The following is a 13253-nucleotide window of genomic DNA, read 5'->3' on the forward strand; positions in this document are numbered from 1 at the left end:
GTTTTAGCTCCTGTCCCCATGTCCCTGGATTTACATCTGGCCTGTCAGTCCACACAGCAGAAATGCATCAGGACCCATCTGTAGGGATGAGACGCCTCACGCTGGGGGAAGACAGCCCTTAGTAAGTGCACAGTCACTCAGTTAAATACAGCACTAAGAAGTAAGCCTGTGTTCTTCCATACAAAGGTGAATGTCTGGGCACTGTTCTGTTAAGCATTCAGGTTTCGAGACGCAGAAACCCTCGTTTGAAAGTGTGGGTCACTCTCAGCCAGCCAGAAATAACACGAGACAGACAAGAAGCCATTATAAAAAAAAAAAAACCTTTTTTAATTCTGATTGCCAAATTATTTAAGGCAGGTATAAAAAAGGAAAGCATTCAATATACATTTTACATAAAATAAACTAGATTACAGCATAAAACAAGTAACCAGGCAATGGCGTTAAAGTCTCTCTTTTCTAAAACTGGATAATTGTAAACATTTAAAAAAAACAAAACAGAACAAAAAGAAGGACCGCAGGACTATTCAAGTAATAGAACAATCACAGATGTCTCTGGTACGCAGGCTATTGGGTTATCTGCCATTCAAGATTATCCAAAAATGACACCTCATTATTCACAGATGCTCACCGTCTCCCCCTTTCCATGTTTACATTATATACAACACAGTTTTTGTGGTACTGGCAACCCCATGCCTTCCAAAAGTATTTTTTCCCACGATACACAAGCACACACAGTGACCACAGCAACATGTTCCACTGATGCGTCTTTCACAGGAGCCACCAAGTAGACATCTACATTGTACCCAAGTGTCGTCGCCTCACTGAGGGGCTTCTGGGAAACACAGGAAGGAGATGCAAGGTTCAGGCACACGATACGGAACGGTATTTATTTACAGTTGCAAAGGAAAAGGAAAGAAAAAGGAAAAGCAGCCGTTCGAACGCGGCTAACACTTCTCAACGTGACAGGTATGTCTTTAAAAATCTCCTTTCACTGACTGGTAGCAGACCCTGTGTGTGCGAGCCTGGTTACTGATACAAAAAGTAAAGAATATATATATATATATTTATATATATATGTATATATACAGATATGTATACGTATATATATATATATATAAAACAGAAGTTTAATTACAGCAACATTTGTTACTCTGTGATAAAATCTGTAATTTACAAAAATGAAATGACTGGTTTTTGCCTGCCATTAAGGCATTTCAAATTAACACCATGGAACTGATGTCTGTATAAAGCCTTCCCCATGTGATCCAGTCACATGGCCACGGACACTTCCACTCCTGTTACTCTCTGCAAGAGAAAGGCACAGCTTAGCACAGGGCTCCCGAAACAGCGGCCCGCACCCCTCACCCCGCACGGCCCCTTCTACTTCTCAACCCGTGGGACCCAATTCCAGGGATCTCACAGGGAGACAAACACTCATTGTACAGGAATTTAACCCCCGATCAGTTACTTTCCTTTTTTTTTTTTTTTTTTTTTTTTTTTTTGACAGGCAGAGTGGACAGTGAGAGAGAGAGACAGAGAGAAAGGTCTTCCTTTGCCGTTGGTTCACCCTCCAATGGCCGCCGCGGCCGGTGTGCTGATCCGATGGCAGGAGCCAGCTGCTTCTCCTGGTCTCCCATGGGGTGCAGGGCCCAACCACTTGGGCCATCCTCCACTGCACTCCCTGGCCACAGCAGAGAGCTGGCCTGGAAGAGGGGCAACCGGGACAGAATCCGGCGCTCTGACCAGGACTAGAACCCAGTGTGCCGGCGCCACAGGCAGAGGATTAGCCTAGTAAGCTGCGGCGCTGGCCTACTTTCCTTCTTAAAAATAACCTGACGAATCATTAAAAATATCACAGGAGGGGCTGGTGGTGCAGTGTTGTAGCGGGGTAAGCAGCCGCCTGTGAAGCTGCCCCACTTCTGATCCAGCTCCCTTCTACTGGCCTGGGAAGGCCGCGGAGGATGGCCCGAGCGCGTAGGCCCATGCACCCACATGGGAGACCAGACTGAAGCTTCTGGCTTCAGGCTGGCATAGCCTCAGCTTTTGCAGCCATTTGTGGACTGAACCAACAATCTCCCTGTCTCCCCCTTCCCTCCACCCCTGTAAATCTGCCTTTCAAATAAATAAAAAACAAATTAAAAAAAAACATAGGATAAGTATTATCTCCAGCATCATGAAAACAAGTCTGTCCACCTCTGACTTTATTTGAAACCCAATGCAGGGAGTCACGGTGAATTCTTTTCCACCAAGTGCAAGGATAACCCGAGAGAACTCGAACTGCCTAAAAACCGGGTCAGTGTGCTATCAATCCACGGCGCATCTACGGGATGGGGTTCACGGCACGCGGGCTGCAGGTGCAGCACACCTGTCGAACACGCACGTCCAGCGCCATGCTGTGAACACCACAGAGCCGAGGGTTTGGCCTCAGCAGCCTGTGTGCTTGCTCCCTCCCAACTGCTCAGAGTACGGAGGAGACTCACCTTCTCTGTGCAGGAAACATTCCTGAGGCAGAGGCCTGGGCAGCCACCTGCTGGGAGGCCACCAGGGCGGCAGAGGTCAAGCCTAATGGAGGGAAGAACGCAGCGTTTGGTGACCTTTCCCAGGATAAGAAAGCTCCCAGCACACAGGCTGCACAGCTGAGGGCTGCAGGCAGCAATGCGTCCTGTGTCGACCAAACCCACGGTGGTCTGCCCCCGGCCTGCCCAGTCCCAACCCCTCCGCCACACCCCCCACGGTTTCCGCAGTGGACAGAGCAGGCCAGCTCTCCGGCTCTGCATGGCACTGAACGGTGTGCAAGCCTGCCTCAAGCGGGAGCTCAGGACAAAGAGTAAGTCCAGGTAAGCCCAGCCAGCAGAAGGCACGCTGTTGAGGTCGCGACACTGCGCGGATGCTTGGATCGCTTCAACGCTCTCCCCTTCCCGTAGGCACACGCGATCAGGGACCAGCACTGGGGCCCAGCGGGTTAAGCGGCCTCCTGCGATGCTGGCATACCATAGGAGGAAGGGTTCGAGTCCCAGCTGCTCCACTTCCAATCCAGCTCCCCTGCTTATGCACCTGGGAAGGCAGCAGAGGATGGCCCAAGTGCATGGGCCCCTGCCACACACATGGGAGACCCCGATGGAGCTCCAGGCTCCTGGCTTTGCTCTGAACCAGCTGCAGTCACTGAGGCCATTCAGGGAGTGAACCAGGGGACGGAAGTTCTCTCCCTCCCCCCCCCACCCCTCTCTGTGTATATTATTTAACATAAAAAAGCTTTTTTAAAAAAGCACACACCATCAGTAAATTAAACTCAGAAGTCATCTCAGTCTAAATCAAACCCAGAAACAGTGTTAACATGTAAGAGAAAGGCGGCACTCCGAGGACGGGATCACTCAAGTGTGGACTTCTTTTAATGTCTACAGAAAGTGGTACCGGGCAGGGGCGGGGGAAGTCAACAAACGCAAACCTAAGGAAGGCTGCTCTCTGCCTGTCCTGGACTTGCGTCTGTTTTCCTTCCCCGGAGGGAACTGAGGGCGCTACAGTCACAGACCGGCCCCCTGAAAGTGCCCCACTGTCCGGCCCTCCAGACCTCGCCGCAGATGCACAGGTGCTAGAAATGAAACCCCTTTCTCTTCCAAGCTTGCTCACACTCAGCTCAAGCCAGTCAGGGACGAGAGGGGCTCTCTTGGAACACGACAGCTGACGGAAGGCCGCAGGGGCTGAATGAATCAGAACCACCCTTTGCCCCGGTCACTCCCTTCCCATTCCCGGAAGAGTCTCCGGTGTCACCGTCTTACTTGATAGGCACACAGCTGGGCAAGAGGCACCAGGGAAGAACTATGTCTAGACTAGATCGTGCCTCACCCTACATGGGGATGCTGTACCCACCACTGTGAGTAAGTTTAGAAACAGGGGCTCAAAGGGGTGACGTGAAGTGAGGTCACGAAGGCGGAGCCCTCGTACAACTAGGTCCTTGTGAGAGGAGACCCTGGAGAGCTTCACACACACACACACACACACACACATGCATTCACACACATATGCATACACACACAAACACGTACACACATGCACGTGCTCACACACATATGAGCATACGCACACACATAAAACGCACACATATGCAGAAACACACGGGTGCACACAACACACATACATGCACATGTGCACACAATGCCTACATGTATACACATACATAAACATGTGCATACATACATGTGCGCCGATTTATGCGTAGGCATAAACACGTACACACCCATTACACGTACACGCACATGGACACACCTACACACATATACATATAAACATGTACACACACACACACACACGCCTGGCCACACCAGCATCCAGCTACGGCGGCTGCTGGCACCCTCATCGCCAACTCTCAGCCTCCAGATCCGTGAGCAAACACAGCCTGCTGTGCTGCTGCCAGCCGGGGACCCCCCCACGCAGCCAAGGCTCCCCTGCACCCACTCTGCGCTCCGAAAGAAGGTCGCCCCTTCTCAACCCTCCCCCCACCCCCTTCAGCGAGGGAAGGGCTGCAAGACCCTTGAGCATAGTGTTACATCTGGTCTAGTTACTCATGCAACTTGCTTGGGAAAACAGGCTGCAGAGATGAAAGAAACCATGTCGTGGTGGCCACCCCCAGCCCCGTCTTCTCTGCTGTGCCCCCACAGTCCCTATCTGATCTTTCTACTGCTACGGTCAGCGTCCCAGGCGCCGGCCACCATCCTCAGCCTGCGAGATAACCCTGAGCGCCCGGTAACATCACCCAGCAACGCATGACGATTACCATGCAGGAGCCACGCCGTGTCCCAACAGAACACAGAGCTGCGGGCAGGGCCTGGGCTGTACTGGGGGAAGAGGCAGAGAGCCCTCCCCACAGCTAAAGGCAACTCAACACTCCGCGTTTTTACTGGAAGGTGGGGTCAGGCAGTTTCAGCAACCGTTCCCCAGGGCAGGTGGAACAAAGACACCACAAGGACGGCGCTGCTGACCTTGAAAGGGGTCGTACTGCCCGGGGATCAGCGGGTAGCCCATGCCCACGTGGGTGTGGTGATGTGTGTGCAGGTGGCGCTGGCTGAACGGCGAGTGGCGGTCTCGTTCCCTCTCGGCCTCCCGTTCCCGCTCAGCCGCTGCCTTCTCCACCGGCTGCAGGAGAGAAGAGAAACAACACCCCAAGTGAACACCTCCGGACGCACCAGCAGGAGCACCACACCACCCTGTCCCGCTGCTAGAGCCCGCTGACCCCTGAGGGGTGGACAGACAGACACAGCAGTCTTTGCTCATCTGATAATTCAGGGTTGCCTCCCGCTGGAGTTCAAGCCAACGACTAAGGGAGGGGATCCGCAGCGGCACCAAGGGTCTCCTGCATGGCTGCAGCAGGGAGACAGCAGCCCTGGGCTCACTCGCAGCTGCAGGCTGGACCGTGTCCCAGGCTGGACCATGCCCCAGGAACAACTCCTCCACAAGCATTCAGGGAGACAAGGCCCTGGAGCTGCATCTTTAAACCCATGCTTTCCATTTAGACTTTTAAACTGGTAATTTGTGGGCGAGAGACTTTCTCATCATCTTCAACGCATCCATAACCGCTTCGCACCCTTCAAAGACGCAGCCCCACAAACAGTCCGCCGCCATCTAGTCGGGGACGTCAGCAGCCCACAGCCACCGTCCCGGGACGGTGAAGGACTGTGCATTCCTGCACATGTGTGCCTTTCAGAAGCCCCACCCTTTCACCCAAGTCCTCTTCCCCTATGCACCTGCACTGTGTCGGCACAGTCCCAGGGCGCTGACCTAAGCCAGAGCGCAGCCGCGACAGCCCTCGCTCCAGAGCCAGGCGGCTGGGCCCTGCCTAGGAGCCTCACCCGTGCAAGACTCTACTCCACGCCTGAACGACACCAAGAGGGCACCGGGCCCTCGGCTCTGCTCCTGAACAGCCCCCAGCAGGAAACTGACCGAGAGGCAGGGGAGACCGCTGACAGCTCAGACCGCTGCAGAAGCCAGGCGCCCAGTGTGGACACCGAGGGATGCAGGCTGGGGGGTGGGGTGGGTCTGAGCCCCACCCGTGCTCGCACAGGTGGGGAGCAGGACATACGGCCAGCTCAGGCTACCTGCTCTGAGCCACTGCGCCCAAGTGACTGCACCGGACTCCACTGTCTGAGGAGAAGGAGCCCATCTGAACTTGTACACTAGAGTCCCAGATTTTTTACAAACCTATCCCAAAAGAAAAACACTTTCAAAAAGCACAATTTGCCCAATGGATCAAGGGCTTGCAGGCTCTGAACTACTTAGCTACAGGCAGGCTGTACGACAGAATCCTCCAGGACTTAATTTCTCCGGCTTTTATTAAAAAAAAAAAAAATGGCTTTTGTGCCACAAGCTGGCCCCCACGCATCTAAACTCCAGCCCTGGGTGAGTGAGTTCTGACGCGAGATTTTCCAACAGGGAAGCCTGCTACAGCCACACGGACCTCGACTACATGTCCCCTTCCGTGTGACACAGCCTCACCCTTCAGCGCTCGCTCCTTGTGTGCTGGGATAACACAGCACCCCTGAATTCACAGCTGGGGCTCCCAACCCTTCTCTAGCTTGCCCCCCAGGGCGCCCCCAAACACAGCAGTGGCCGGCGGCTTACGACGGGAGACTTGCTGCGGTACTGGCTGGCGTGCTGCTGCAGCAGATCCAGGGCTTTCGACTCGGTGGCTGCTTTCGCGCTGATGCTGGGGCTGGTGTTGACTTTCTCGGCCTCTTCCCTCCCCGACATCTTCCCGTAGACAGGGTAATGAAATCCTGGCGAGAGATAGGCCCCTGCAGACACACGACAAAGGCTGCATCGAGTTACAGGCTACACCTTGGCGACAGAACACAGAATCCCTCAGGCTACAGGACCGTGGGATGAGAGGTGGGGATCTCAACACAGGGGGTCACATGAGGACCGGGCTCCGTCATCCTTAAACTGCAGGGACCACGTGCGCCCATTTTCTTCCCCCAGTTTATCCATCCTGGTGAACGGAGGTTACGTACAGAACGGAGCTTACGGCCACTTCATACACTTGTGCGTCTGCTTAAGTGGAAGCAATGGCAGCCGTAATGATTACGACAGGAAGCGCTTAGGCTATTTTCCCAGGCGATAAAGGCTCTGTCAGTCTAACAGGCACACTGGACCATCACAGACGCCAAGCCCCCCACTCACGTGCAGTCAGAGCGTTCGGCACGTACCAGGATAGCTGTGCATGAGGACAGGCGAGACCGCCCGGTAGGCGGGGTGGCTGGGGTCGTACACCTGCGGGTATGGGTACGCGTGCAGGTACTGGATGTAGGACTGGTGCTGACTCATGGGGGAGGACACGGCCACGCGGCTTCCCCGCGAGTCCTTCCAGTTCACAGGGGTCTTCCGGTCGTCGCTCTTCAGCTTGTTCTCCTCCAGCGGCTGGGAATCGGGACGCTTGGCTTCCTTGGGCTCCTCTTTGATGCTCGCCAAGGACACGGGAAGGCTGGACGCCACGCCCTCCTTGTTAGGGGTTTTCCTCGGACTGTCCTCTTTCAATCTCTTCTCTCTGTCAAGCTCTTCGGACTTTTGCTGCTCCAGATATTTGGGCTGGTACACATAATGATGCCAAGTCCTTGAATCTGGGTCCTAAATGAAAAAGAGATTTGTGTGTGTGTGTGTGTCTGCAAATTTCAATTTCTAAGAAAACCCATTACATCGTCACGACAGCACTACGCCTCTGACTTCTGATAGTAACTTAACATTTATGTATGTGTCAGGCACTGGGCCAATAGCTTTACCCCCTTCCCGCACCAAGCAAATCATTTCTGGGGTAGGCGATACCACGGGTTCCTCGTACAGATGACAAGACCAAATTTTACAAGCAACATCAAGGTCAAGGTCACATCAGTGTCCAATAGCGGAGCTGTGCTCCAGACTCCAGTCTGCTGGAACTAAGGTCACTTCGCATAAATAACGCCATCAGACATGCTAATTCCAACCCTCATTCTCCTTTTACTATCTCATCTAGGTTTAAAAACAAAAAAAATAATTTTTTAAAAACCCCAGTGTAAGCTAGTAAGGGTCAGTTTATGTAATTACAACACCTGCTAACATCGCTGAGGTGGAGGAAAAACCCTGGGATTCCTAACACACTTCTGTGTCTGCTACGGCTGAGGTTCGCTTGGTACATCGGCTCACTTCTCGTCAAACGCTAACATCTCAGCCAAAACACAAGTTCAAATTGAGAGCACACAAGATGGCTTCTCTATGAGAAACACAGAACCATCTATGCACCCCGCCTCTCCCCCAACCCCGCCCCCGGGTCAGATGCTTCTGATGGAGCCCTGCGGGGCAGCCGCCGGGCTGCAGCCTGGGAAGGTGGGGGTGTGGGGGCTCGGCATCCTCCTGGCCTGTGGCAGGCGTGTAGCGGGGGAGGAGTTCCCGTCTGGTTCACCAGGGACGCTCTCAGCACTGCAGGGGGGTTGGGGGAGATGGCGAGGACGAGGGTTTCTGAGGCTGGGAAATACCAGGACCAATGCTCGGTGCAGCTGGCGAGTCAGCAGGGACAGGATGAGCTGGCGCACGCACGGCTGCACCGCAACCCGGGTTCACGGGTTCTCAGGCTGGCTGACCTTGGGGCCCCTCCCAAACTCTGCTCACAAGTGCGCACCTCTGAGCTCTGCTTTGGGGCAGTTAACACAGGGAGTAAGACAGAGCCCGGGGGAGAGACACCTAGGGCCCACATTCCGTTCAACAAACAAAAAAGATCATGAACGGCCAGGGTGAATGCAGGGGCCCGGTTTGCATTCTCCTAGAAGATGCTAACCAACCGGACACGAGCATCTGAGAGAGAGGACACCCACAGCCTCGGAGGTGGACGGGAACTTGGCCGCCCTGGGCTGGAACGCCTGCACCCCCCGGGGGCCTCGACAGAGTCACAGGGCGCATGAGCCAGCCAGGCGTACATCCCCAGGTGCCTCCGACTGCACGCGCCCAACACCGACAGCAGGCGCCGTGCCCTCCGCGGCAGCCCTAGGGCAGCTCCCGAGAGCCCCGAGACAAGGGGGGAGACCCTCACGTGGTGGTGGTGGTGGGGGCACAGGGGAGGGCGGGTGGTGGTGGTGGGGGCTCCTCGGCTGCGTGTGGTCTGCACCAGATCCACGCCCAGACTGCTCTCTCTCTCGGGGCCACGTTCCACAATCTTACTTGTTTAAATCTCGAGGTTGGGTCTACACCTGTCTGCTTCATAGAGTCCATGACAGATTTCATTTCTACAGCCTCCTTAATAAGCTGGTGGTTTTCCATTTGCTTAGCTTTGAAGCTGTCGGCCTGAAGCTGCTGCTGCTGATTGGAGAGAAGCTGCGATTTACCTGTCTCCTCAGTTTTATTAGGCACGGAAGGCCCTAGTTTAGAATGGCTTTTGCTAGGCTCCGGGGTAGAGGGAGCTTTTGAGACCGTGGCCGACGGCACGTGTTTCTGTTTACCGTCCTCCTGGCCCAGCTCCTTCAAGGGGAGCTCATGCTTCCGCTCAGAGTCTCCTCTCCCGGCCTGGGCCACCTTCTGCTCGGCCAGCCTCTGGTCCTCGTAGTACTTCTCGTATTGCTGCCTGTAGGCGGGGCTGGTGGCCATCAGGGACTTCTGGTCCATGTAGAGCCCGTAGGCGTACTGGCCGTAGTACAGGGACTGGGCCAGCGCCGGGTGCCTCTGGGTGATCACCGACTGGTGCTGCGGCTGCAGGGGGGCAGCGCCGTGGTCCCCTTTCTTAGACTCTAACTGCTCTGCCTTGTCTTTCTTCTCGGCGTCTTCCTCACACTCCTTCTTCACCTTCATCCCCTGCGAGCTCCCGCCGGTCCCGGCTGCAGGCGCGCCCGCCTGGCCCGCGTGCATGTAGCTGGGGGAGTAGTAAGGGTCGTAGCCGTGGTAATAGGGGGAGGGGGACTCCTTCAGTTGAGACGCCTGCGCTGCGGCTGCAGGATGCCCCCTGGCGACGCCGTCCTTGCCAGAGAGGATCTCCGATGGGGAGCTGGCCTTGGACCTCATGCCCTCCGACCTGCTATCCGAACCCCCGTCGTCTGCGGCGTCCGAGATGTCTGAGTAGGCGGGGCTGCTGGTCTTCGCCGCCGAGCTCTCGGGCCCGTTCTGGGCGAGCACGTGCAGGGCGGGCATGGGCGCCTGCCCGTTCACCAGGGTGCTGCACTCCATCCTGGAGGCACTGCCGATGGAGGGGCTGGGCGCGTTGTCGGTGAACGTGTACACCTTGTCGGCCTCGGCTTTGATGCTGGCCATGCGGCTCTCCTGGGACTCCGCCAGGCCATTGGCCAGCCCCTCGCCCTTGGTGAGGTGGTCCTTCAGGAAATGCCCCGCCAGGTCCTTGCCCGCCGCCCCCTTGGGCTCCTCCAGCTTCCCCAGCTTGGCGTCCGTCTTCGGGCTGCCCGAGTCCTTGCCCTCTTTGTCTTTGAGCTTCCGCTTCTCCTTTTTCTTCTTGTCTTTGAGTGACACGAGAGCCGGGTTCACGGTGAGCGGCTCTCCCATGATGGTGGGCTTGGGCTGGATGGGCTTCAGCGGGGGACTCTTCGGCGTGGCCTGGACGACGGTGGTGGTGAGGGAGGGCAGGCCAGGCATCGTCCCCGTGGTGGTGGCGGTGAAGGCCGCCGTGGGGATGGCGATGAGCTGCGGGGGGGTGGGCGCGGGCGCTGGGGCGATGGGCCGGGCGCCTTTCAGCTTGGACAGGTTCTTGTCCATTTTGCAGTTGCTGGCTTTCCGGCCCTTTTCCTTCTCTCCCAGAGTTTTCTTGTCAATCAACCCTTCGGCTTCCAGTTTGGGCATCTCTGCGGCCGAGCTGCCGTCGGCGGCCGAGCAGCTGTCCAGCGTGGCCGTCATGTTGGAGATCACGGGCAGGTTGCTGAGGTCAGCACTCAGGCCCTTCTTTTTGCCCGAATTCTTTCCAGCTTTGGACCCGAGCGTGGCGACCGGGCCATTGCTCAGCAGCTCTCTCTTCCCCTTGGGGGTCCCAGGGGGGTTCCCGGCACCAGGAGACGCGGGGGCCTTGGCCTGGTCGTAGGCTGGGGCACTTGTGCTGGGCTCGCTGCACTCCAGGGCCACATTGCTCAGGGCCTCCTCGCAGTCCGAGATCTTGTCCTCGCTGTCGGGCTCAAACTCCAGCTTGTTCTCTGGGTCCAGGTGTGCATGGGCCTGGTGGTAGCGCAGGCCGTTAATGTGCTTGTACTTCTTGTTGCAGTTCGGGTGGGGGCAGTCGATCAGCACAGGAGAGGAGCAGCCCTGATCCAGGAAGGTGGCCTCCGGCTTCCCCTGGGGCGTGGTAGGGGTGCTTCTGGAGTTGGTGCGTACCCGCTTCCCGGGCTTGCTGTCCTCGGAGCTGGAGTTGAGGTCCAGCTCCATGGGGGGCTTGTTTTTCCTCTTGTTGGTGGAGGAAGGGCTGGCTTTGATGTCCTCGGCGGCACAGTTCGGGGGCGTCCTGCGGCCGCTGGCATTGAGGCTGCCCCGCCTCCCTTTCCCATTGGCCCCCCCTCGGTTCTTGCTCTGCAGCCCCCGGCACTCCGCGAAGCTGGCCTCGGAGCCAGGGGCCGCGGCGGCTGACCTCGCTCTCTTCCCTCGGCCCCGGCCCCCTCTCATCTCCAGGTCGCTTGTTGGTGACTCGCAAAACCTGGGGGAAACAAGGAACACAGGTCAGAAAGAGCACCCACAGAAGAACAGGTGACATCACATGGGACAGGATGCGGCACCAAAAAAACGGGGAGGCAACACCCCAGGGGCTCCACGGCTGCGCCCAGCCCAGGACGAGGCCCCCCTGCCTTCCCTCCAACACCTGCACAAGGACAGGCCACCACCAGTCTTGTGACGGCTCCGGGGGACGGGGGTCGGGGGTTGGGGGGCTGCCTGCTTCCAGCCCAGCTCTGATTTGCAGTTTGAGAAAAGACGATGACAAGGGAAAGAGAGAAGGGGCGGCCAGCGGGCCTCTGAGAAGAGACCCAGCATCTGCGTCTCACCGTGCTCAATCCCAAGCTGCTCACGTTGCAACCACAGGCAGACTTGGACGAAGCACTGGTCTCTCCATGTGGCTCCCTGTGTGTGCAGAGAGCGGAGAAGCCAAAGAGCTGCTGCATACCTTGGGGGAGCCCAGTCGTGCTTGGTGCAGTCCAGGAGAGTCCCCACGTAAGTCTTGTTCCTCCATGTGACATTGACCACCAGGACACCTGGTTGGGGGGAGACAGCAAAGAAAGGGCCTCGCTCAGCACGGTGATTGCCAGCTCAGTGGTGATGATGATGATGGTGTTACCAGCACATTCTATCCTCGCTTGCTTTCAAAAGCTGTGGTTTGCCTTCTTCCTCTTTCTGGTTTCAGTGACCTCAAGTTAAAACCCACAGGAAATTGTGTATTCGTGTGTGTGTGTGTGTGTGTGTGTGTGTTCATGCGCATGCGTGTGGCAAGAGTGTGTGAGAGTGTAATCAAGATACCGCTGACAGAAGGAAATGGTTCTTGCCATGTCCTGCTGTAAAACAGCAACACTCACCTCTTAATTTTTCTATTATTACACATAATTGCTTTCGCTTGGCAAGCGGCCAACATCAACTGAGCGCCAGTTACCAGGGCTTAAACCAGAGGGGACTGGGAGCCATCGGTTCTGATTCCAATTCAACTCTGAAATGATGGCCATTTTTATTAAGAAAAAAAAAAGGTGCAGATGCCTAAAAACAGGGACTCGGAAGCCAGGCGGCAGACGCTGAGCTGTGAGTTCTCTCTCCTAACCCTCCCCTCTCCGACTCAGGCAGGCAATCACCAGCCTTCCTAGGGTATCCGTGTCACTGTTTGGTCTTGTGGCATATGAAGGGCTCCCAAAATAGCCCTCTTAAGAAAATAAATGTGCACAATAAGATGTGCTCTGGGGGTTATCTTTAGAATCAACTCTGGTAAGCATTTGCCACTGAGGATTAGAAAAGAAATCTCAAAACCAACACGGCTTGTTTCCTGCAAGCCACTCTGCCTCTCCCTACTGCTCTGCAGACAGACAATTTAATTTAGCTCTGCATCTGTGAATTACTAAACTTAAGTGCACTTAGTACAACAAATGTCACAGAGAAACAAAATATAACATCCTCTTTATTTCTCTGGAGGACAAGCGAGCTTTTTTTTTTTTTTTAAAAGACTCGCTGCTTCACAGCTGATGTTAAAAGGACCTGGATTTGGGGCCAGACCTCAAGAATCAGGGTACAGAAACATGGCAGTGAGCCTTCCTCCTCCTCGCTGCCCCCACCTCTCTCTCTCT

At 55.7% G+C, this 13253-nt stretch overlaps 1 protein-coding gene across 8 annotated transcripts in view; it reads right to left on the reverse strand.

Moving 5' to 3' along the window:
• Positions 1-303: 303 nt before the first annotated feature.
• Positions 304-13253, reverse strand: part of ZNF608 (zinc finger protein 608) — a 106471-nt gene continuing 93521 nt past the window's right edge. For 7 of the 8 annotated variants that reach the window (XM_070076059.1, XM_051843367.2, XM_051843368.2 and 4 more), the window contains 7 exons: positions 12095-12182; positions 9175-11632; positions 7197-7614; positions 6613-6785; positions 4977-5130; positions 2481-2562; positions 304-1305 (listed from right to left, as the gene is read on the reverse strand). In XM_070076059.1, coding sequence (XP_069932160.1) covers positions 1299-1305; positions 2481-2562; positions 4977-5130; positions 6613-6785; positions 7197-7614; positions 9175-11632; positions 12095-12182 — 3380 coding nt within the window. In that variant the 3' untranslated portion in view covers positions 304-1298. Of the gene's footprint in view, positions 1306-2476; positions 2563-4976; positions 5131-6612; positions 6786-7196; positions 7615-9174; positions 11633-12094; positions 12183-13253 lie in introns of those variants that run through there. The other variant, XM_051843369.2, reaches the window with a different exon arrangement.

The sequence above is a fragment of the Oryctolagus cuniculus genome, chromosome 6, assembly GCF_964237555.1.
Source record: "Oryctolagus cuniculus chromosome 6, mOryCun1.1, whole genome shotgun sequence".
NCBI lineage: Eukaryota > Metazoa > Chordata > Mammalia > Lagomorpha > Leporidae > Oryctolagus > Oryctolagus cuniculus.